A 24757-nucleotide genomic window follows, 5' to 3' on the forward strand; every position below is an offset into this window, starting at 1 on the left:
GGTGACAGGAGGTGGGCAGCTTGGCTAAGAGACACGAAACCCTGATGGGGGAAGTCCTGTGTATATGTCAATAAAGCACTGTTGGCCAATAGGGAACCAAGATAGGTGGGACTAGGAATCCAGGAGGACTCTGGGTAGGAGAAACATAGGAGAAACACAGAAAGTCAACATGTAACGCCATGGGGTAGGAAGCCCGGAAACTTCTCCGGTAAGAGAAATACTTAGATTAACAATTATGGTGTAATTACTAAAGTCAGAGCTAGCCAGTAAGAAACAAGCAAGGCCAACAGCTTCATAATATTAATATAGCCTCCTGTGTGTTTATTTGGGACAGATACCGCTCTGGAACCAGGCTGGCGGGAAGGTTTCTCTTTACAAAACCCAGAGGCTGTTGGTACTTATTGCTTCAAGTCACATGGTGGGGAGGTCTTCTGGGAGTCCTCACATGAATAGAGGTCAGTTTGCGTCCAGGGGTAGGATGAGGAATGGCTGGTTGTGGGCAGCTAGTGAGGATCAAAAATTACCTTGGATCTGGGTGGTGGTGGTACACGCCTTTAATCCCAGCACTCGGGAGGCAGAGGCTGGCGGATCTCTGTGAGTTCGAGGCCAGGCTGAACCGACAGCCTCCAAAACAATACAGAGAAACCCTGTCTGGTAAAAACAAAAAACAAACAAACAAAAAAATACCTCGGAAAAACTAATCCAGGAGGGGTGGTACACACCTGTAATTCCAGTACTCAAGAGTCTGAGGCAGGAGGATGTTGAGTTTGAGGTCTGCCTGGGATATTTTTTTAATCTTTTAAAAAAATTTTATTATGTATGCATATAGTGTTCTATGCTTGAACACCAGAAGAGGGCACCAGATCTCATTATAGATGGCTGTGAGCCACCATGTGGTTGCTGGGAATTGAACTCAGGTCCTCTGGAAGAGCAGCCAGTGCTCTTAACCTCTGAGCCATCTCTAGCCTGGGATATTTAATGAGACCCTGTCTCAAACAAAACACAAACAGCTGGTCATGGTAGCATGTGCATTCAGGGCGGAGACAATCAGACTGCTAGTTTAAGGTCATTCTTAGCTACATAGTGAGTTTAAGACCAATCTAATCTACAAAACAAAAAACAAAAAAACCCCAACCTTATCTCAAAAACAACCAGAGAGGTGCCTGGCAGTGGTGCCGCACGCCTTTAATATCAACACTCGGGAGGCAGAGGCAGGTGGATCTCTATGAGTCTACAGAGCAAGTTCCAGGACAGTCAGGGCTGCACAGGAAGATCCTGTCTCAAAACAAAACAAAACAAAACAAACATAACCCGGAGAAAAGGGGCTGGAGAGATAGCTCAGAGGTTAAGAGCACTGGCTGTTCTTCCAGAGGTCCTGAGTTCAATTCCCAACAACCACACGGTGGTTCACACTGTCTATAGCGGGACCTGATGTCCTCTTTGCCATAAAGGCATATGTTGGGGGAAGTCCTGTGCATTTGTCAATAAAGTACTGTTGAGCCCGGCTAGCTCAGTCGGTAGAGCATGGGACTCTTAATCTCAGGGTCGTGGGTTCGAGTCCCACGTTGGGTGCCAGGACTGCTGATTAATGATAGTGACATCACTTCCGGTGTCCAATAAGCCGTGAATCACCCTATTATTTACCTTAACTGGTAGCTTGGGTCTATGATATTGTATAGAAGTTTGCCAAAATATATGTTTTGTATCTCCTCCTGATGTAATTGATTCATCCTCTGGAGCTAATGTATTATCCAGTGCTGTATTATTTACAATGGGCAAATGGGACCTTCATCTACATAAAATAAATAAATAGATCTTAAAAAAAGAAAAAAACAGAGAAAAGGATGTCTTGCAAAGGAATATAAATCAGATAGGTGTTTGGTTATCATGAGGTTTAAAGAGAAATGTGTGGTGAGGTAAGGAAGTGAGGGCTTCTAGTATATATTATTATATATTATAAAACTTATTTTGGGTGTGTATTGGGATGGGTGTGTGTAGGTCAGAGGACACTTGTATGAGTCAGGTCTCTCTTACCATGTGGATCCTGGTAACCAAATTACGTCATCAGTCTTGGTAGCTACCGCCTTTACCAGATGAGCTATCTCGTCAGAATGGGATTTCTGTTTTACTGGTAACATTTTAGGTCCTTGTTCTCTTGTAAACCAGGCTGGTCTTGAACTCACAGAGATCCGCCTGCCTCTGCCTCCCAAGAGCTGGGATTAAAGGTGTGAGCCACCACCGCCTGGCTAGGTCCTTGTTCTCAGCACAGAGAAAGGACAAAAAAAAAATTTAAGATTTATTTATTTATTACATATACAGTGTCCTGCCTGCATACCAGAAGAGAGGGCACCAGGCTGAATTATAGATGGTTGTGAGCCACCACGTGACTGCTGGGGATTGAACTCAGGATCTCCGGAAGAGCAGCAGCCAGTGCTCTTAACCTCCGAGCCGTCTCTCCAGCCCAAAAGGACAAATCTTTACAGTGAAAAGCTACAGCTCTTTCAGAATTTGTGTAACAGGTGTGTGGTTTATACCAGAAAGACCCCTACCTCCCCCACTATCCTGACCTCCCCACCCTTGCAAAAAAAAAAAAAGTCTTCAGTGATAGATGTACCACCTACCCTCAGCCGATGTTTATATATCTGTACACTTTATTAAAAGTGGCTGCACACAGTGGCCTAATCTTATAATCTGAGCTCTCTGGAGGCAGAGGCAGGAAGATCACTAGTACCAGGTGGGTCAGATCCACATAGTAAGACCCTGTCTCAAAGAGAGGGAGGAGAACAGCTACATTATATTCCATAAGTTTATACAATGACTGTGCCAGTTAAAAATAGGGGACAGAGAGATGAAGCAGTGGTTTAGGACATGTGTCCTTGCCCTTTATTTTTTTATTTTTAGTTTTGCAAGACAGGGCTTCTCTGTGTTACTGCTGTGGCTGTCCTGGCACTCACTCTGTAGACCAGGCTGGCCTCGAACTCACAGAGGTCTGCCTGCCTCTGCCTCCCGAGAGCTGGGATTGAAGGCCTGAGCCGCCACTGCCCGGCTAGAACACTTGTCCCTCTTGCTGAGAACTGGAGTTCCATTCAAAGCACCCGACGACCATCAGTAAGTCCAGTTTCAGGGGGATATGAGGCCCTTTTCTGATTTCCTCAGATACCAGATGTGCGTACAATACTGAAAGACCCCTAACCAGGACCCCCTAGGAAAAGAAAAACAAGGCCAGGCCGTTGCCTAATGTAAAAACCCAGACCAGGTGCCTCGCCCAGCTGGTAGGATGTCAAACAGGATCTGTGGTCACCAGAGCAGTCATGGGACCCGGATAATAATTGCTGAAGCGTGCTGGGGTCTTTCATGAGGTAATACTAGGAAACCTAGTCCGTGGGAACTACCCCCAAGATGAGCCAATGAAATGCCTGTTGCTATGCTGATACTTATGTAACCATTAAAACTCTATAAATATTGTGCTCCCTGCAAGCCCGGTATGCTCTGCACCCGAGTTGCAGTAGCATCCGCAGGCGCCTATGTACTCAATAAATCACCTCTTGCATTTGCATCCAGTGGTCTGGCCCCAGTTCTTGGGCAGAGGGTTCGGTTCAGTGCCCGGCGCTTTGATGCCGTGGTCTTTCAATACTTATATGCATAAAATAAAATGAATAAATCTAAATAAAACTCTGCTTGATGCACAATGTTAAAATTAATAAAATAAAAATAAAAATAGCTGGCATTGGAGCTCTATGAGTTCAAGACCAGCCTGGTCTATTAAGAAAAAAAAAAGATGGCTTTTCTGGGTGGTGGTCCACACACCTTTAATCCCAGCACTTGGGAGGCAGAGGCAGTCAGATCTCTGCGGGTTTGAGGCCAGCCTGGTCTACAAAGTGAGTTCCAGGACAGTCGGGGCTACACAGAGAGATCCTGTCTCAAAACAACATCAACAATAATAGATGACTTAGCAAATAAAAGTTTGATCCTCAGAATCAACATAAAGGTGAAAACAAACCAACTCTACAAAGTTGTCCCCTTGACCTCCACACACCTGCAAGACACAAGTGCCCCCGTAACGCCACGCATACACACACACACACTTGGTGACCACAATTAAAAAAAACAAAAAACAAATTGGTAAAGCAAAGACACGGGTGGGCTGAGCTGTCGGACTGCAGCGTTTTAGAGCCATCACGTGTCCAGTATATTACATAGGGTGTGTGATCAACTCTGCAGGGCTTGAGCTACTTTACATATAACAAGGAAAGAGCCAAAGGACCTCAGTTGGCTTCAGGAAACGGAGAGTAGGAGAGTGGGCAGGTCCTAGGGAGGGAGTAACCATCGACCAGGTGTCTGTAGTCTGTCAGAGGGGAAATGGGCAGGGCAGTTTAGGCCCCTGAGCAGCAGGAGGCATCAAAGGAAGTGCCTAAGAGAAAGATCAAGGTACTCCCAGAGTTGAAGACTGGCCCTGTGTCTGCAGCCTAGAGTACAGGCGCGGGAAAGAGCAGGGAGGGTGTGTGCAGAGGGTGTGTGCCCAAGCACACCACGGACGTGGCAGCTCCGGGTAGGGGCTGAACGTAGGGCCGTGAGCTCTCTTCCTTTGCCCAGCTGGTATCCAGTCCCAAGAGAACTCGACTCCAGCCCCGGACAATGCACCAGGTAGACTCTCTGCTCACCCCTTCCTGCCAGCCTGGCCTGACTCCTTCTGGGGCCCCATGCCTTTCCCAACCTAAGCTTCCTTCTCTCTTTGTATACCTGAAGTGGGTGTCTTGTGCTCCTGCCGGGAGGCCTGTGACGGCCCCCAGCACCCCCAGCTCAGCCCTTCACGGGTATTGAGATGGGATCCAGGGACAATGTGGCAGAGGGACTAAAGGAAATGGGTTTTGTCTGGTCGGCTTCCCATGGCTCCAAATGCCTTCCACAGAATGGGCTCAGAGTTAGAGAGGTACCCCCTCCAACTTTCCCAGTGTACTGTAGAATGATGGTTGGAGGGAGGGAGGCCACCTCACTGACTCTGGGCTTCCCTTCCTTTACTGAGATCCCCTCACTCCTACTCAACGTCCAGCAGGTAGGGCCACACTAGTGACATGGGGCTATGTCCTCAGCATAGAGGACATAACAGTAGAAAACAAAAACAAAAACCAGAGATCCTGGCGAGGGTAGACTGGTACAGAATCTCCTCAACCCATCCTGGGCATAGCCAGGAGTCTATACCAGATTCCAGCCCTATCTAGGCCTCTAGAACTTGGTCCCAAGCCCTGGGGGGGGGGATGGGGCATGGTTATGGGATGAAGTATGGGTATACATCCCAGCTCACACCAATTCCTGAGGTTCAGGTCCCCTCTTCCTGTCCCCTGCCAGGGTACCACCTTTGTGATTCCTAGGGACTTAGAATAGGGGAGCATCTGAGACTAGACAATGACTCCCCTTTTCCAGAGCAAACTTGAAGCAGCTGCTGCCCACTGCCCAGGGTGTGGGGCAGCAGCCCAAAGAGGACTCAGATTTCTCACAGGATCTGCGTGTGACTCTTGCTGGAGGCCTGGGAAGAGGGAGAAAGAAGAGGAGACTTGGGGGACAAGCTGTATTTATTGCGCCGGACGATAAGAAAGCCTCTCCCTTTGCCCTTTATGAGTGACTTAAACCCTGTCTTTCAGGGATTTCTGTTTGTTCTTCTGTCACTGTCTCCATCTTCATTTCTGTTTCTGTCTTTGTTTCCCTACTCCCCACCCCCACCCCCTGTATCTCTCACTGTCTTTGTCTTTCAGTTTATTGTTTTGTTTTGTTTTGTTTCCGAGAAGGGTTTCCCTGTGTAACAGCCCTGGCTGTCTTGGAGCTCACTCTGTAGACCAGGCTGGCCTCGAACTCACAGAGACCCACCTGCCTCTGCCTCCCGAGTGCTGGGACTAAAGGCTTGCACCACCACTTCCCGGGCAGTTAATTGTTCTTGTGGGTGTATTTAACCCTCCTCTCTTCCTCTCCCCTCTGTCTATCACCATCCCTGGGGTTTTCTGTTTCTCGGATCCCTTCCTGTCCTTCGGCCTTTTCCTGCGTGCTCACGCCCACGTCAGCTTCTCTCTGTCATCTCTCCTCCTCCTCCAGGATGCCCGCTATCCTCAGCCTTCTCCGTCTGTGAATGGTTCGCTGGAGCAGGAGCCTCAAAGGCGGCTCCCGGAGATGCTGGGTGAGGTCTGGGAGAGCCCCCGAGAGGACGGGCTGCCTCTGCTCATTGTCATCATCGCCGCCTTCGTTCTGCTAGCGCTCTGCATCGTGCTGGCTGTGCACTGTGGACCCACATTGCACAAGGGCCACGCCGCTCTCCTGACAGAGCCACCAGCACTAAAGCCGGAGAACGGCGTTTCCCTCATCCACTGGCGACTGCTGGACCAGCCGGAGAGTCACACACAAACCCAGCGGGGACTTCCTACCCCTCACTCTGGCTCTGCCGGAGGTGGGCACAGGCCCAGCGTTGATGAAGTCACGTATCTGTAGGAGGGTGATTTGGAGTCAGCCCCGACTGGTCTCAGAAACAAGAACCTGGACCGAAAAAGTGAATTGGGACCTGGGGTGTCTGGACTCAGCCAGAGCAACCCTCAGGCGTTTGACGAGAAAGCTGCCCGTGGTGACAAGAAACATAAAAGCCACCTAGGACCTTGCCCACAGACATGGTGCCAAGGACACCCTTGCAACGTTTCCCCTCGGGGACCTCCGGAACCTCCTCTGGGTTCCTGTTCCCTTCTTGTACCTCTGGTCTCCATCCCTGAGCAGGAATATCAGAGAAGGCCCTGCCTCCAAACATTGCTGATCCAGGGAGAGCTAAGGCAAGGGACTGTGGGATGCCTTCTCTGTGACACTGGGTACTTGGAAAGGCGGCAACCTCTGTTGCCTTCCGGGGGAGCCTTGGCTGTTAGCCTAGGCCTTGTCCTGACACCCAGAGCCCTTGGAATCCTTAATCTCCACTTAGAGTTCCAAGACTGGGCCTTGATTTGTCCCCCAACTCTGCCTCGACGTCCTAGGGTATGATGGGGGTAGTTTAGGGGCTCTTATTACCTCTTACTTTCTGGGTGAGGGTGGGCCTGTTGGAACAAGCCTGAATTTTGCTACAAATCTGTTCCAGCTCCAGAACTTTCCAGCGAGAGTGGGAAAACAGAAAAAAGCAAAGGAACTCTATGGAACTTGTTTGGGAAAGGAGGGAGCATGGAGGGGATCCATCCCTGCCGGGAAGGAGCACAGTTCATCCCGTGGTCAGGAAAACAAAGCTGGCCTAGGGTGCCTCTCTGGAAAGGTACCCCTTCCTCTGGTACCTCAGCACCTCACTCATGTGCAGTCAGACACATACAGACATAAACCACACAAACTGGGCATGGCGGTACTGTCTTTTAATCCTAGAGGTGGGGACAGGAGGATCAGAAGTTCAGAGTCACTCTCAAGGGCTCAGCAAAAGGGGAGGGGTTAGTTGTGGTGGCTCAGGCCTTCAATCCCAGTACTCAAGAGGCAGAGGCAGATGCATCTCTGAATTCAAGGTAGTGACACTACTTTTTCTTTCTTTTTTAATATTTTGTTTATTTATTATGTATACAGTGTTCTGCCTGCAGGCCGGAAGAGGGTTCCAGACCTCATTATAGATGGTTGTGAGCCACCATGTGGTTGCTGGGAATTGAACTCATGACCTCTGGGAGAGCAGTCAGTGCTCTTAACCTCTGAGCCATCTCTCCAGCCCGTGAGGCTCTTTCTTAACGAAACAAAAGACATTTATGAAGACACCTCTGGTGCTTGACCCTTGGGAAACCCCACGGAATGACAGAGGCTGGGAACCAGGAAAGGAGAGGCGCTTGCTTCAATCCCAGCACTCAGGAAGCCCAGGCATGAGGTTCTTGTGAGTTCAGGGCCAGCCTGGTCTACAGAGCGAGTTCTAGGCCAGCTAGGGCTGTTACACAGTGAAACCCTGTCTCAAACAAAAACAAAAACAAAAAAACAAGGGCAGCTGTGAGCTAGGCAGTGGTGGTGCACGTCTTTAACCCCAGCACTAGGGAGGCAGAGGCAGGCAGATCTCTGAGTTTGAGGCCAAGGACAATCAGGGCTACACAGAGAACCTCTGTCTGAAAAGAAAAAAAAAAGACACCATGATGGACACAGGTACCAAGCAATGAAGTTAGGATTTGAACTTGACCTTCACTGGCTCCCACAGCCTAGGAACCATCCTGGGGACTGGTGGGTCAATCATAGTCAAGCCGGGGACGTCCTTGATTCTGGGCTGGTTGCTGGAGAAGGGGTGTCAGGTGTGATAGAGCCTCCTCAGTGTTGGGGCAAAGATAGTTGTGGCAGTCAGAGAAGGGACTGCCCACCACTTGATTTCCCCTGGGTCTGCTATCCTTAAGCAACTGGCTTCCTCTGACGTGTGTGTGTGTGTGTGTGTGTGTGTGTGTGTGTGTGTGTGTGTGTGTAGTGTGTGAGTCCTCCAAAGTGACACTTCAGAAACGTAGAACGAAGGCTGAGGGCATATACCTCAGTGGTTGAGCGCTTGCCTGTGCGAACAAGCCCACACACAAACTTGATTGTCAGTACTAGAGAAAACACACACACACATAAAACAAACAAAAAAGAGATACATAATGGCACCCTGAGCCAAGAAAAAAAAGGCAGAGGGAGGCCACGTGTAAAGTCTGGGTGGGGCTGGCAGGAAGGACTACCTGCCCTCCCAGATGGGGGTGGCAGTGCCGCCATAATGTCATTACAATGGCATAAGGTAGGGTGAATGGCCATGCCGTCCTGTGTTCCCAGGGAATGTCCTGTTTCCTCACACACTCTTCGTCCCTGATCCCTTCACAACTCTCTTAGAGAGCATCTGTTTGGTGGCCTCTGCTTCTTTGACTGGCCCTTTCCCTGAGACACAGCAATGTGCCATTGGTGGCATCTATGTGCTGGCTCCACTCAGCCGGGGCTTCCGATCCTTCTGCCTGCCCCTAGAGGCAAGGACACTGAAAGCAAAGCTGGGGTGTGCCCTGAGTGTGCCCTGAAATGGTACCCATCTCCCACTGCCCTGTAGTACGATGAGGAGGAACACAGCAAGTGTGCGTGCTGCATACGACGCCACCGGTCGTGGATGCCAGGGGTGATGTGCTCCAGTGCCCCATAGCCAACACAGCCTAGCAGCAGAAAGACAGTGTGCTCAAACCAGGTAACATGAGGAATGCCTTTAAATAGGACCACATGCAGCCGGGCAGTGGTGGCACACACCCTTTAGTCCCGACACTCGGCAGGCAGAGCAAGCTGATCTCTGTGAGTTCCAGGCCGGCCTGGTCTACAGAGCTACACAGAGAAACCCTGTCTCAAAAAAGAACCACATTCAAGGGACAAGATATAAGAGGACCACAGAGAGTAAGTACTCCAGTGCTAGGGTCAGGGGGAAGAAGTCCTTCCGAAAACATGAGGATGGACATGCCTACTGAAAAGATGACTCGGTGACTGCGTGCAGGTAACAGAACAAATGCCCCTCACTTGCCCTCCCCGGATCTACTGAAGCTCCCATTGAGCACACATGACCAGAAGCTGGTCTGCTGGGACCATCCAGGCAGGTCAACTCATAGCAGAGGATGCTGGAGCATCCACGGGAAATACTTGGCCTCTCTCTGAGGTCTTAACCTGGCAACTGACACCAAACTTCTACATGGTTTTTTTCTTTCTCACAAAGAAAAACCCTACGAGGTGGGCAGGGCAATCATTATGATCACATTCCACAGGGGAGTAGGCTGAGGCTCAGAGGGGGTGAAACGGCTTGCCCAGGAGCCTGGGACTCATCGGGAAATATGAAACCTCTGTGTGGCCTCCAGCCCTCGAGGCAAGCCCCAGTCAGGAAGCTAAAGGATCGCCCCAGAGGCTCAGGCAAGGCTGTCCCGTGCCTCAGATGAGGTCAGTACGCAGTGGGAGGGGCTGCTCCATATCACTGATGAGGAGTCTGGGTTCCTGGGACAGCACAGAGGAGTGGGACGCCACTGAGGTCTGGGGGCCGCTCATGGTGACTTCCTCCCGTTCTTCCTGACGGATGTGCCGGAGAACCTCCTGAGACAGCGAGAAGCTGTTTCCCTCTTCTGGTTCTGGGACAGGGGTACGGAGTCGGGGTTAGGTGAGGACCACACACTCCCGACAAGAACGCATGGACCCTTAGGAAGCGCTGTGCGAGCCCCTCTACCCGTCTGCCCCACAGCCTCCGGGGTAGTCGTCAAGGTCACGGAAGCTCACCCTCCTGCTTTTAGAGATGATGTTCAGAGAGGGCAAAGACCCGCTTAGAGGCCACACAGCCAAGGAGTGACAGAATCAAGGCTGGCCACAATCAGGTGGCAAGAAGACATCTACCGGAGGGTAAGCACAGCATGTCCCATCTCACCACTTGGGAAAGCCCGGGGGAAACTCTGCTTCCTTGTCTCTGTCCTTCTGTGAGACCCTGGAATGCCTGCCCTCCAGCCCTACCAGTCTCTCACCTTGGTAGACAATGAGGCGGCAGTTGTTTCTAGACTCGGGGACATCGGCCAGGATGTCTTCAAGTATCCGGCAGAAGAGTTTGGCTTGCTCAAGCCGGTCCTCCCGGCTGAAGCCAGCTTTCCCATCCTGTGACATGGCGAACAGGGTCTGCAGGGGGGTGGCATACTCCAGGATACAGGCGCCTGCCTGGAGGAGGTGAGGACAAGGTTAGACTAGACTAGAGCCAGGCCCCTGAGAGATGAATTGTGGACCTGATGCCATCCATGGGCAGAACGAGAGTCCTGGGACATAGCTACCCAACTAGGGCCTCTGATGCCCCCTACTTAGCTAAGGCCTGGGCTGCCCTAAACACTCTTCACAGACCCTTCTTCCCCATGGATCCTAGAGCGTGGCATTCTGGCTGGAAACGGAATCTGGGGGGAATGCTCTGGGGTTTTGCTTTGCTCCGGCCTTTCCCAACCCTTCAAATGCTCTCACAGCTGCATTTTTTTGTGCGTCCCTGAGCCTTACTTTCCTCCATTATAGGAGGGATCACAACAGTCCCCCGCCCCACAGGTTGGTAGTAAGGTTTAATGAGGTGGCCATACGGTGCACACAGAGTAGTTTCTGATATACAATAAATACTCCATGAGTATTGCTCTTTTTTTTTAACGATTTATTTATTTATTATGTATACAGAATTCTGTATGCATGCATTCCTGAATGCCAGAAGAGGGCACCAAATCTCATTATGGATGGCTGTGAGCCACCGTGTGGTTGTGTGTGGTTGCTGGAATTGAACTCAGGACCTCTGGAAGAGCAGCCAGCACCCTTAACCTCTGAGCCGTCTCTCCAGCCCGAGTGTTACTCCTTTATATATGTTCATAACTGAATCTTGCCTTGCCCTGGGACCAGCTGTGCAACCAGGCTCAGCAAAGAGTTATGAGTTCTTATCACCAGCGTGTGGCAGGGACCCAGGCTTCTAGGGAGAATGGCCTTTTCCCCAAAGTCTCAGTTCTGTACACTTACCGGTTGCCCCTTCTCCAGAAGTTCATAGACACTGTTGGAATAAACCCGATTCTTGATGCCAGCACGGTTCATGTTTTGCTGGGGCAGCATGTCTCGGAAGCGAATGTTGGGGTCAGCCACACTCAGGTCATCAGGCACCCCACAGTCCAACGGGAAGAGAATATACAGCCGTCGGCTCCCTGCTCCCCGTAACATGTTGTTGTGTAGCTGATTGAACATTCGGATCCGGGCCTGGAGCCCTGCGGGGAAGTCCAAGAAACCATCTCCTTAGCTTTGTCTCCCACCCAATCTGGAACTGAGACACAGGTTAGACCCAGACAGTGGTTAGGAGCACTTGACTGCTCTTCCAGAGGGCCTGGGTTTGATTTTCAACACCCATATGGTGGCCACTCATCTATAGTTCCAGTTACAAGGAATCTGATACCCTCTAGGCCATCCATGGGCATTAGGCACATACATTGTACACAGACAAACACGCATTAAAAACATCCATATTCATAAAAATATAATTTGATAAAAGAAAAATAAAATTAAATATATAACTCTAAGACAATGTGATTAAAATGAAACAGGAATGATGATGGTCCCATATAGCATATGAGTTCAAAGAGAAAAGGAACATTAGGGGATCCAGCATGATACAAATATTTTTCTAAATCATTCGTGGGGACTGAAGAGTTGGCTCAGCAGTTAAGAGTACTTGCTGTTAGCTGGGTGTTGGTGGTGAACACCTTTAATTCCAGCACTCGGGAGGCAGAGGCAGGTGGATCTCTGTGAGTTCGAGGCCAGCCTGGTCTACAAGAGCGAATTCCAGGACAGCTTCCAAAACAATACAGAGAAACCCTGCCTCGAAAACAAAAACAACAAAACAACCAACAACAACCAAGCCACAGGTCTCATCTAAAGCTGGAGAGGGAAAAAGTAGCCTACCTGGCAAGATCAGCCGCAGGTACCCAATGTAGTATGACCAGGCCAACCCATGTGCAACATTGAAGTTCTTTTTTTCACAGACAGCAGAGATTTCCGCCGGGGCCAGGCTCTGTAGACATCAGGAAGGGCCTGAGAGACTTCCAAGAGGCACAGGACAGCCAGAGCCCTTCCTTCTCCTGCAGGAAGCTTTTCCAATCTGCTGCCCCCTTGCTGTCCCTGCTGCGGCTCAACCCACCGTCCATCCCAAGCCTCGCAAGCTCTACACCCAGCTCCCGAACCTTTAAGCCAGCCTCAGTGCCAGCACTGAACTCAGGTCAATACTAGTCAGGGTCCCACCAACCCAACCACCCTCCCCACTGACCCAACCACCCACCTCTCCCCACATGTCCTACCTGGAGGCCCAGAAGGATGCCGACAGACTGTGAGAGGCCCAGGAGGCCAAGCATCCAAATGAGAGGCAGACCAGTGTTGCTTGGGAGGAAGCCATAGAAATAACAGGACAGCAGCAGCAGCGCCACACGGCGGATAGGGCAGCCCAGGCAAGCATAGGCAGCCTTCCAGTAGTTGCTCTGATACCTGCAGGAGACAGGCCCAGCCTAACTCAGCCAATGAGGTTCACAGAAGGCCAAGGTTAGGAGTCAAGGGTTTGGTACCCAGTCACCATGGGCACTACATAGGGTCACCTGGAGTGGACATGGCACAGCTCTTCAGCCAGACAGCAGAGCTCTTTCAGCAGCAATCCAAGTTGCAGGGAGGCTAGGTGGAGTACCAGGTACTGGAGTGTGTGGTTTGGTGGATCCCCTGACCACCAAAGGATCATTAGGCTGGCCACCAGCAAGACCAAGGCTGCATGTTTGGACCGATTACCTCTGGGACGTGGGATGGATGGATGCAGGCTGGAATATGGCATCTGTGGGCATTAAAAAAGACCACAGCTGTGTTTCTGATCCTCTCTTGCCCTTGGCCGACTGAGATCTTGACTAGCCACCTCCCTAGGTCTCCCATCCCTTGTTGCCCAGCTATTCCTACAGAGGTATATTATAAACAGAACCCATGCAGGCCTCATTGATCCCACTGGTGTGATAAGAAAGAAGAAAGTGGGGCTGGAGAGATGGCTCAGAGGTTAAGAGCACTGACTGCTCTTCCAGAGGTCCTGAGTTCAATTCCCAGCAACCACATGGTGGCTCACAACCGTCTACAATTCAATCTGGTGCATGCCCTCTTCTGGCATGTAGACAAACTGTATCTGTAATAAATAAATAAATCTTTAAAAAAAGAGTAAAAAAAAGAAGGCACTCTTTCAAAAAAAGAAAAGAAAGAGAGAAAAAAGAAAGTGACAACCCAAGACCTAGTCTCAAAGTGTTCTGTGTTGCCCTGGGTGGTGGCACACACCTTTAATCCCAGCACTTGGGAGGCAGAAGCAGAGGGATCTCTGTGAATTGGAGGCCAGCCTGGTCTACAAAGGGAGTTCCAGGACAACCTCCAAAGCTACACAGAGAAACCCTGCCCTTAAAAAAAAAAAGTGTCCTGTGTCAACCTGCCCACCCGGGATTGTTTCAGCCATGGAGTACCAGGACAGTACAGCCCCATTTCTAATCCTACCTTCAGCCTCCTAGACTGAGGTGTTCCTGGAGCAGGAGAGACAGGGAGGAGCCGTACAGTAGCTACTGACAAGCAGCCTCTTGAAGGAAGGGTAGACTAGAAATGAAATGTTAAAAACAACTGCAGCTTCCTCAGTAAAACCGCAACACCGGCCCCCTCACAGTTTTGGGTTCTCTAGGGAGAAGTGTGTTTCCTGCCAAAGCACCCCCACACCACCCCCCGGCAGCCTTGATAAACCGGGTCTGAGTAGAGGAGAGGGAATCAGGCTGGAGACATCCCCTCCATTGCCCTTTGCAAACCCCCAAAACCTAGGGTGTTCAGAGTCACTTACCAGCAGCCACAGCCCTGCACTCTGGGTTCCTCCCAATCTCCCAGGGTGTAACACACTCCAGTGGACACCCTGCAGGATCCCACACAAGGGCCAAATGTGATGTGACAGGGCACCTCGGGATTCCCAGATGTTCATAAATCTGCTAATGCCTGGGATACCGGGAGGGGAGGGTTGGGGCAGGAGAGGTTGAGAGGGAGGGTCAACGGCACATGTTACTTCCTGAAACCAACCCGCTCTGAGCAGAGTTTGGTGGAAGAAGCCTAGAAGAGGAGGGGTGCTGGGTTCTGGGAAAGGACCACGCCTAAAACTTAGAAAGTTCAGGCAGAGTGCGCGGGTACTGGCACTCTGAGTCCTGAATCCTGTTTCGCTCATCCACCCCCCCCTCCAGACTTCCCAGCTGCTGGCTCTAATTCTCTCCTGGTTTTTTGTTTGTTTTTACAATTACAGCCTTTTATTTGTTGTTGGGGGAACTAAAATAAACTATTATTTATTCTCTCCTTTAACCATGTGGGTCCCAGGGATCCAACACATTCTTAAGCTTAGCAGTAAGCACCTCTTACCTGGTAACCATCAGGCCAGCATTTTGTCTTTCTTTTTACGTGAGGGTGATCCGAGCTCAGAGAGGTACAATAACTTTACCCACGTGAGCGAGGCTTTGAAGCCCCTGAGTTGCTCGGAAGCCGTTGGCTCTGTGCCTTGTTTTAGAAGCAGATGGAAAATGCCAGGACCATGGCTCATGTAGTTCCCCTGGCACAGGGAGAACCCAGCTGCCGCAGCCCTGGGCTGAAGTTGTTTATTCTCCCATAGGCAAGAAAGTCCTCTCCTGAACCCCTCCCCACATCACCAGCAGACACAGGAAAAGACAGACATTTCAAAGATGCCCCTTGCCTCCCAATAACACTTTGGCTTCCTGGAAAGTCCTTGAATTTTTTAAAACAAGTTCCTTGAACTGCAGGGAATCCCCTACAATTTCCCTTCCCTACAGTTGACTCGCATAAAGGGCTAAAGGGGTAGGTGACCAACAGGAGAATTATGACTCCTTGCAGTAGGAAGCTAGGTGATTTTATGGTTTTCATTCCCTACATGGAACAGAAAGTATGTGTATGATGTATACGGCATGATGTGTACTATGTACAGTAGCACAGAAGGGTGGGTGTGTTGGTGTATGTCTGTAATCCCAGCACCAGGGAGACTGAGGTAGGAATGCTGCGCTGGGTTTCTGGAAAGCCTGGTCTACACAGGGAGCAACAAGGAAGCATCTATCCAGGAGAGGCTGGAGAGGTGGCTCAGAGACTGAGAGTCCTGACTGCAGTTGCTGCTTCTGCCACTGCTGGTGGCGGTGGCACACGCCTTTAGTCCCAGCGCTTGGGAGGCAGAGGCAGGTAGATCTGTGAGTTCAAGGCCAGCCTGGTCTGCAGAGTGAGTTCCAGGACAGCCAAGGCTGTTACACAGAGAAACCCTGTCTCACAGAACAAAACAAAAAGAGTCCCTGCTGTTCTTCCAGAGGACCCGAATATAGATTCCCTATACCTATATGATGGTTCACAGCCATGTCTAACTTCATTTTCAGGGGATTTGATGCCTCTTCTGGTACCAGTTATGAAAGTGGTACATGCAGGCAAAATACGATACACACTAAATAAGTAAATAAATAAACAGATATTCTTGTTATTTGGTTAGAAGAAACCTTCTTGACATTGCCTCCATGTGGGCACTGATTCCTTCCTTCCTTCTCTTTTAATTTTGCAAAAAAGTGTTTCTCCCAGTCTCTCCTGTTTCAATTGTTACTTTTCATGCTGTGTTGTATATTTTGATTGTAGGAACTGTTTATATAATTGATCAGCCTTCTTCCGTGTCATCCCACTCCCTAGAAAGACAGCTACCTATGTCGTTTATTATTACCATTAGTGTTTTATAGTTATGAAATACACAGACATCAATAAATGACATAAAGGAGAGATGGCTCAGAGGTTAAGAGCACCGACTGCTCTTCCAGAGGTCCTGAGTTCAATTCCCAGCAACCACATTTTGGCTCACAACCATCCGTAATGAGATCTGGTGCCCTCTTCTGGCCTGCAGACATACATGGAGGCAGGATGTTGCTTTCATAATAAATAAATAAATCCTTAAAAAATTAAATAAAAGATATATATGTAAAAAAAAAAAGCAGGGTTTCTCTGTGTAACAGCCCTGGCTGTCCTGGAACTCTCTCTGGAGACCAGGCTGGCCTCGAACTCACAGAGATCCACCTGCCTCTGCCTCCCGAGTGCTGGGATTAAAGGCGTGCGCCACCAACGCCTGTTTGGGCACTGTTTTCTGCTTGCTCCATCCCCTTTACTCGTCCACTATTCTGGGCAATGGAGTGCATGCATGCCACAGAAGGTACTGAGTTAGGTTCTTTAGGAACAGATATGCTTGGAAGTCAGGAGCAAGGAATGATGGAGACCAAGGGTCTCAGTTAGGATCTCTATTGCTGTGATGGAACACCATGACCGAAAAGAAAACGGGGAGGAAAGGGTTTATTAGGCTTAAACTTCAGCATTGCTGTTCATCACTTGAAGGAAGTCAGGACAGGAACTCAAACAGGGCAGGATCCTGGAGGCAGGAGCTGAAGCAGAGGCCATGGAGGGGAGCTGCTTACTGGCTTGCCTCCCCACGGCTTATTCAACCTACCTTCTTAGAACCCGGGACCAGCAGCCCTAGGAGGGCACCGCCCACCACGGGCGGGGCTCTCCCCCACTGATCACTAAATCAGAAAATGCCTTACAGCTGGGTCTCAGGAAGGAGGCATTTCCCCAGCTGAGTCTCCTTTCTCTGTGGACTCAAGCTAATTCACAAAACTGCCTTGTCAACTCGACACACAAACACATTACTATTAAACCGCAATCCTTCCTTTCTTACTCATCCCCATGATCTTAGATAATTTTAAATGTCCCACACTCTTTTTTTTTTTTTATGTGGGAAGTTTTTTTGGGGAAGGGAAGGGAGTGGAAGAAGGGAAGGGAGAGAGGGGAGAGAGAAAGAGAGAGACCTGCCTGCCTCTTCTCAGGAAGACTTTTTGTTTGGTTGGTTTGGTTTGGTTTTCGTATTTTGTTTGTTTGATTGATTTTTTTTTTTCAAGACAGGGTTTCCTCTGTAACAGTTCTGGCTGTCCTGGAACTCACTCTGCAGACCTGGCTGGCCTTGAACTCAGAGATCCGCCTGCCTCTGCCTCCTGAGTGCTGGGATTACAGGCGTGCACCACCATCACCCAAAAAGTTCCACAGCCTTAACAAATACAAGCATATTAAAATTTCAATTCCTTTAAAATAGTCAATTTTATTTGCCGGGCACTGCTTCTCTGTGCTCTCAGGAAACGCTTCCCAGAAGATAGTGATTTTAGTCTATTTCTTTCTTTCTTTCTTCCCTTTTTTTTTTTTTTTTTTTTTGAGACAGGGTTTCTCTTTGGCTTTGGAGCCTGTCCTGGGGGAACTAGCTCTTGTAGACCAGGCTGGCCTCGAACTCACAGAGATCCACCCGCCTCTGACTCTGGAATGCTGGGATTAAGAGCATATGCCGGGGCTGGAGAGATGGCTCAGAGGTTAAGAGCACTGGCTGCTCTTCCAGAGGTCCTGAGTTCAATTCCCAGCAACCATATGGTGGCTCACAACCATCTGTAATGAGATCTGGTACCCTCTTCTGGCGTGCAGGCAGAACATTGTATACATATTATTAATAAATAAATAAAATCTTTAAAAAAAAAAGAGCATATGCCGCCACCACCCCCACCACCTCCAGCCCCCATATCTCCTACTCCCCCAACCTCCACCTCCCCCACCTCCAGCAACCTGTATTATTTTAACAGGGTTTCCTTTCCAGGGTTGGAATTTCATCCCCATTGTAAGGTACGAAGTGGGTGGTGACTTAGTCGAACCAGGATGTGTAAAGATGAGGCATTTCGATTAGGGTTTAGAGGAGGTCATGAGGGTGGGGCATCTATTACCTAATACTCGAGGATTTATAAGAAGAAAAGACCAGTGGGAATGCACACGTTGTCTCTTGTCTCAGCCAAGCGTCCTGTGGAAGCGGGAAGTTCAAGGTCATCCTTAGCTATCCACTGAGTTTTAGAACAGCCTGGACTGAATAATAACCTTTCTCATAAATCCAAAATAAATAAATAAACACTCGGGCCAGGCGTTGGTGGCGCACGCCTTTAATCCCAGCACTTGGGAGGCAGAGGCAGGCGGATCTCTGTGAGTTCGAGGCCAGCCTGGTCTACCGAGTGAGTTCCAGGACAGTCTCCAAAACAATACAGAGAAACCCTGTCTTGAAAAACCAAATAAATAAATAAATAAATAAATAAACACTCCAGTCTTCATGCCTTGGTATTCTGCCAGCAAGAAAGTTAATATTGAGTGAGGTCCTTTGGCCTTGGACCAGAACTACAAATTGAAAATAAACCTGTTTTCTTTGTAACTTGCCCAGTTTGTATTGCGCCCTTAGCAGCCTAAAACAGACACAGACATACATACTGGAGCTCATCTCCTTGGGAATACAATCAAATCCCTAACCTGGTCTGGTCTGTAAGAAGTCTGGAGACTTGACGAGGACCCTGAGGCCAGGCCTGGGAGATATCGTGTGACGAGGCTTGCATGTGACTGTCCTCAACTTTGCAGACAGGCTAGGAGTCTGTAGTTGTCCGTGACTGACTATCCCATCAACAAGGAGAAGGCCACGGAGCAAAGTTAGCTTCTTCACATTGCTGTCTGGCGTATAGGCAGTTTTTGTAGTTGCCTCTTCTGTCCACACACCCTGAAATGCTAGTCTGGACAGGCTCTTCTTTCTTTCTTTTTAAAAATAATTCGTATTTTATTTACTTCGATGTTTTGCCGGCATGTATATCTGTGTAAGGTGTCAGACCACCCGGAACTGGAGTTTTGTTTTTTTTGTTTTTTTTTTCGGTTTTTCGAGACAGGGTTTCTCTGTGGCTTTGGAGGCTGTCCTGAAACTCGCTCTGTAGACCAGGCTGGCCTCGAACTCACAGAGATCCGCCTGCCTCTGCCTCCCGAGCGCTGGATTAAAGGCGTGCGCCACCAACGCCCGGCGGAACTGGAGTTTTAGACAGCTGTGAGCTGCCATGTGGGCACTGGGAACGGAACCTGGGTCCTCTGGAAGAGAAGTCAGTGCTCCTAACCACTGAGTCTCATTTCTCCAGTCCCCGGGTTCTTATTCCTATCTCCAGGCCAGTTCTTATGTCTTCTCTGACACTCGTTGATATTCTTGGAAGAAAAATAACCTCATTTACCCATTCAGGGGAAGCTTCGTCCTAACAATGTGTGAATGTGTCCAGTGGCCTCTGGCCAACACAATGTCAGCATCACTTAATCCTAGTAGGATATCGACATTGGAGAAGTTTTATTATTGGGAACCCTATTGGACCTGTGAACAAGTCTGAGTTCCACGTCTCTTAACTGTGTGACCTGCACCAAGTGTGATTATGTTATCTCATAATTCCAACATTTATGAGGCCGAGGATGCAATACAGTGAGACTTGTCTACAAAGCATAAATAGAGTAAGTTATACTTGATCTTACCCAATATGCCAAGAAGTAATAGTAGCATAAAATACATTTATGGAGCTGGGTGGTGGCGCCTTTAATCCCAGCACTGGGGAGGCAGAGGCAGGTGGATCTCTGTGAGTTCCAGGACAGCCTGATCTGCAAAGTGAGTTCCATGACAGAGAAATACTGTCTTGGAAAAAAAAATTACATTTGTGGTATAAGTGAGTCATCACCACTGTAATTCTTTTTCATCACCCCAGACGGAAACACGATACCCGATGAATCACAATTTTCTATTCCTCTCTTCCTTCAGCTCCTGCTAATCTCTAAGTTATCCTCTAACCTCTAACTTCTGCCCTTTCTAGATGCTCTTTTCAGACCATGTGGTGTTTGCTTGTTTTTAGTTTTAATTTTTTTGAGTTATCATTAAATAAATAAATTATATATATCCCAATGGCTGGATTTTGTAACAGGATCCCAGACTTTAGCACAACTGACTCCATGATGGAAATACCATTGGGGCTGTAAAAACCTCAGCGCATAGTTCCACCAGTCAAAATGAAAAAAATACCTCACTCATCAAAGTCCTTGGTTCTAGAAAAGTCTCTCAATGTACTAACCTTGCTCTTTGGCTTTGGTAGTTCTACTTCTGGCCCACAGTGCCTGTTTAACTGAAGTGTGTCAACTTAGAATGTGTGTGTGTGTGTGTGTGTGTGTGTGTGTGTGTGTGTGTGTGTGTGTGTGTGCTTAAAAGGTCACCCTGGAAAAGCTCGGGGGCTGCACTGGGATCCTTAACACCCAGCACAGTCGCCAGTCAGCTAATAAAGACTCTTCTCTGCTGGCTTAAACCCCGAGTCTGGGTGATATAACCCACACCGGGTTTCATCACAGCGTTGTCAGACCTAGTGTGTGTTTTAGCAGATTTTCTGTATTTTCATCTCCCCCCCCCCCGCCTCCTCCTACTCTTTCCTGTAAACGCCCTCCGTCTCCTTTCTGCTTTCATTTCCCATGACTGGGTCTTTGCCCTTCTTTCTGCATCCTCAGCAACTCTACCCCCTCTTGGTCTCCTTTCCAGTTGTGTGGAATTCTTTTTGTCTGGTTTGTGTGTGTGTGTGTGTGTGTGTGTGTGTGTGTGTGTGTGTGTGTGTGTGCAGGTTTTATTTGAAATATGTTCCAAAAACCATTACTAGACTTCAGGACCTGGGCAAAGATCACCCTTTGCAGAAACTTGGGAACTGCACACAGAACTGTGCAGAGGTAACATTTAAGCCAGGGCTAGGGACTGGCCAGGGGTGGAGGTTCAGGCCAGGAGAGGAAATCCACTTCAGCTGCCACGGGGCAGTATCTTGTGGTCACAGACAGTAAGCTGTCTTTGGGAAGTTTGAGTACACAGGATTTCCATTATTTGGCTACACCCCTGGCTGAGGTGCCATCAAATCAATGTCACTCAAGTTCCTGGCCAGCCAAACTCCCGCAGCAAACAGTCCCAAATTGAGGACCAAGTTCCTCCGGAAGTCGTTCCTATCCGTGGCGAAGCGGTACACACCGTGGAGCCAGTCACCCACGTTGTCTGGAACCTCGGGGGCCTCGCTGGCCGAGCGGGGAGCGCTCACCGTCACCCTGCTAGAAGTCATAGCAGTACCGAGCACCTCCTCCGCACTGGCTGCGTACGGCGCATAGAGTCCCTAAACAGTTTCAACCCCATATGTACATTAATGTATTTAATACATGTATGTATACATCACAAGCTGGGATCAGAATTCAAGGTCATCTTTGGCTACTTGTTTTTTTAACTTATTTTATTTATTTAACTTATTTATGGGCATTGGTGTGAGGGTGTCAGATGCCCTGGAAATCAAATTACAGACTGTTGTAAACTGCCAGGTGGGTGCTGGGAATTGAACCATTGAACCCCGTTCCTCTGGAAGAGCAGCCAAGGTTCTTAACCATCGAGCCATTTCTCCAGCCCCATCCTTGGTTGCTTGTAAATTCCAGAAGAAGCTGGACTTCCTGAGCACCTGTCTTAGTGTAGGAGAGGGTATAAAGATGTCTCATTATGCCGGGCGTTGGTGGCGCACACCTTTAACCCCAGCACTCGGGAGGCAGAGGCAGGCGGATCTCTGTGAGTTGGAGGCCAGCCTGGTCTACAGAGCGAGTTCCAGGACAGCCTCCAAAAAAATACAGAGAAACCCTGTCTCGAAAATAAAAATAATAAAAAAAGATGTCTCCGTATATAAAGGAGCTTACTACTAAGCCTGACAATCAGAGTCCTGAGTTTGATTCTCAGATCCTACATATTGGAAGGAGAGAACTGATTCCTGAAAGTTGTCTTCTGACCTCCACACCTGTACACACACACACACACACATACAAATAAGTAAATGTAATTACTAAATTTAAGTTTAAAAATCTCTAGAAGGTAGAAAAAACTCTGTGTATTTATATATGTATATATTTATATGTACACACACACACACACACACACACATACACACACGTCATTCCATACCTGGAGGTGCAGACCTATAACCCCAGCTACTTAGAAGGCTAAAGCAGGAGAAGCTCAGGTTCCAGGTCGGTCAGAACCACACAGTGAGTTCAAGGCCAGCTCGGGCAACCTGGGGAGACAAATCTCAAAATCGAAAGTGAAAAATGACTGGGTATGGAACTCAGTGTTGGTATTGGGTAATAGACAGCCTTAGGTCATGAGGAACTGAGTCAGGCTATGTTGGGAAATAGTTTCTAGCCATAAAGAATGAATTACCTCAGCCTGACCCGGCTGCACCTGTACAAAAAATATACCCAGGTACGGAAAAGAACCCACCCTGCTCCTAGTCAAATCACAAAAAAAAAAAAAAATAACTGTAACTTCCTGGTAGTTACTCATGTATGTGAGTATGTATACACACCTGCCCCTCAGCCCTTCTGAATGCGCTCAACCTTCATCCTGCAGGAAGGTTGAGAACCCTCGCTGTTCCAATAAAGCAGACTCAGCCTGTTCAGATCCAGTCTGTCTGCCTCATTTTTTTTATATACAACACGGAGAGACCTCCCACAAGAAGCCCCTCTAAGCCTCTTACCTCTACCTCCCAAATGCTGGGGTAACAGGCATGTGCCACCACACCCACCTTGTTTTTATGGTGTGGTGTGTGATATATGCACATGTGGACATACCTGTGTACAAACGAGGGCATCTGGCATCCTCTGTCACTCTGCCTTAGTCCTTCCAAGAAAGGCCTCCCTGAATTCGTAGCTTGTATTTTCAGCTAGTCTGGCATCCAGAAAGTCCCATAGACCTCCTTTCTCTATCCCCCAAACACTGGTGTTGCAGGCATATGAGAGACAGTGCCTAGTTCGTCATAGGGATGCTAAGATCTGAACTCGGGTCCTGTGGTTGTGCAGCAACACTGTTAAACACTGAGTCATTTCTCCAGCTCTCCACATCTGTTTTGATGTGGCTTTTGTTTTTGTTTTGAGAAGGGCCACTATATCGTCTAGGCTGCCCTGGAACTTACAAAGACCCCTCTGTGTTTGCCTCTACAGAGCTAGGATTAATGGAGTGTAACGAGAAGCCTTTTCTTTGCTAGCCGCTTTGGTTTATCCCCCGCCAGCCGCCTGGGCTCTGCCGAGATGTAGTCCCCAAATAAACACACAAGACGCTGTATTAATTATGAAGCTTTTGGCCTTGCTTGTTTCTTACTGGCTAGCTCTGACTTAAGTAATTACCCCATAATTGTTAATCTAAGTATGTTTCTTATCAGAGAATAGTTCCAGGCTTCCTACCCCCATGGCGTTACATGTTGACTCCTGTGTTTCTCCTTCCCAGAATCCTCCTGGACTCCTAGCCCCACCTATCTAGATTCCTATTGGCCAGCAGTAATTTATTAACATATACACAGGACTTCCCCAACAATGGAGTACACCACCATCCTGGCTTTTGGGTTTTTTTGTTTGTTCGTTCGTTTATTCTCGTGAGTTTTCCTGGAGCCCAAGCTGGACTCAAATTCAATAAATAGCCCAGGCTAGTTTTGAATTCCTTATTCATTCTCCTCTCATGCTCTGGGATTAAAGGTATGAGCTGTCACACCAGACTTTGTTTCTTGTTTTTGCTTGCTTGTTTGTTTTTTGTTTTGTTTTTGAGACAGGGTTTCTGTCTGTAGACCCAGGATGACCTCAAACTCAGAACTGCTTACCTTTGCCTCCCAAATGCTGGGATTAAAGGTATGTGGCACCACTACCCAGATTTTTTTTAAAGCTTTATTTTTATTGTTTTTTTAAAATATTTTATTTATTTATTATGAATACAACATCCTGCCTCTATGTATGTCTGCAAGCCAGGAGAGGGCACCAAATCTCATTACGGATGGTTGTGAGCCACCATGTGGTTGCTGGGAATTGGACTCAGGACCTCTGGAAGAGCAGCCAGTGCTCTTAACCTCTGAGCCGTCTCTCCAGCCCTATTTTTATTGTTTTTGATTATGTGTAGGTGTACATATCTGCACGTGGGTATGTTGACATGAGTACAGGTGCCTGGGGAACTCAAAGTCAATGAGTCCCCTGCACCTGGGGTTACAGAAGGTTGTGGGGTTCCTGGCTTGGGTACTGGTAACAGACCCGAAATGCTCAACCACTGAGTCATCTCTTCACCCCCTGCTTGCTTTTAGGCAGGGTCTCACTATGTAGCCCGGGATGCGCCTCAAATTTATTCTTCCAGCTTCAGCCTCCTAAATGCTGTTATAAGTACGGCTCACCACATCCATCGGTTTTTTTTTTTCTGGACAGACTGTAAGCCATAGGAGGACAGAATTTAGCCTTTTTCACTCACCGATGTGGTCCCAACACACGGTAAGTGTCTTTAGTCACAAACTGGTCACAGGTAAACTAC

General features: G+C 48.7%; 3 protein-coding genes and 2 non-coding genes across 6 annotated transcripts; 3 read left to right on the top strand and 2 right to left on the bottom strand.

Moving 5' to 3' along the window:
* The first annotated feature begins 1499 nt into the window (after nt 1–1499).
* Trnak-cuu lies at nt 1500–1572 on the top strand. Its single transcript has one exon. It is a non-coding gene; the product is annotated as a tRNA-Lys (tRNA).
* A 913-nt stretch (nt 1573–2485) lies between these two features.
* Nucleotides 2486–2547, top strand: LOC121144435. Its single transcript, XR_005881787.1, has one exon. It is a non-coding gene; the product is annotated as a U7 small nuclear RNA (small nuclear RNA).
* A 1760-nt stretch (nt 2548–4307) lies between these two features.
* Nucleotides 4308–7344, top strand: Smim33 (small integral membrane protein 33). The gene is made up of 2 exons (XM_040758102.1): nt 4308–4644; nt 6085–7344. Exons 1-2 carry the CDS (start codon nt 4636–4638, stop codon nt 6472–6474), a joined length of 399 nt encoding a protein of 132 aa, XP_040614036.1. The 5' UTR covers nt 4308–4635; the 3' UTR covers nt 6475–7344.
* Nucleotides 7345–9161: 1817 nt separating this feature from the next.
* On the bottom strand, nt 9162–15096 carry Sting1 (stimulator of interferon response cGAMP interactor 1). 2 transcript variants are annotated; one of them, XM_021234368.2, is made up of 9 exons: nt 14893–15096; nt 14333–14481; nt 14002–14097; nt 13083–13309; nt 12792–12975; nt 12400–12508; nt 11470–11708; nt 10461–10647; nt 9162–10076 (listed from the first exon to the last, which is right to left on the bottom strand). In XM_021234368.2, exons 2-9 carry the CDS (start codon nt 14465–14467, stop codon nt 9883–9885), a joined length of 1371 nt encoding a protein of 456 aa, XP_021090027.1. In that variant the 5' UTR covers nt 14468–14481; nt 14893–15096; the 3' UTR covers nt 9162–9882. The 2 variants fall into 2 exon arrangements, with proteins under 2 accessions (XP_021090027.1, XP_005065328.2); XM_005065271.4 differs by lacking the exon at nt 14893–15096 and having other exon boundaries at nt 14333–14570.
* Nucleotides 15097–21220: 6124 nt separating this feature from the next.
* On the bottom strand, nt 21221–21506 carry LOC101825044 (mitochondrial import receptor subunit TOM6 homolog). The gene has a single exon (XM_040757721.1). The coding sequence runs from the start codon at nt 21504–21506 to the stop codon at nt 21282–21284; it is 225 nt and encodes a 74-aa protein (XP_040613655.1). The 3' UTR covers nt 21221–21281.
* Nucleotides 21507–24757: the final 3251 nt, after the last annotated feature.

This window comes from Mesocricetus auratus, unplaced genomic scaffold (genome assembly GCF_017639785.1).
Source record: "Mesocricetus auratus isolate SY011 unplaced genomic scaffold, BCM_Maur_2.0 Super-Scaffold_100015, whole genome shotgun sequence".
Taxonomy (NCBI): Eukaryota; Metazoa; Chordata; class Mammalia; order Rodentia; family Cricetidae; genus Mesocricetus; species Mesocricetus auratus.

Bases quoted from the DNA above. Each gene is read 5' to 3' on its own strand.
- LOC101825044 (XM_040757721.1), bottom strand. From the start codon at position 21,506: ATGACTTCTAGCAGGGTGACGGTGAGCGCTCCCCGCTCGGCCAGCGAG.
- Sting1 (XM_021234368.2), bottom strand. From the start codon at position 14,467: ATGAACATCTGGGAATCCCGAGGTGCCCTGTCACATCACATTTGGCCC. The intron at 12,976-13,082 runs GTGACCCTATGT...TGTCTCCTGCAG, and splicing joins CTGTGCCATGTCCACTCCAG to GTATCAGAGCAACTACTGGA. The intron at 10,077-10,460 runs GTGAGAGACTGG...CCCCTGTCCCAG, and splicing joins CCGCCTCATTGTCTACCAAG to AACCAGAAGAGGGAAACAGC.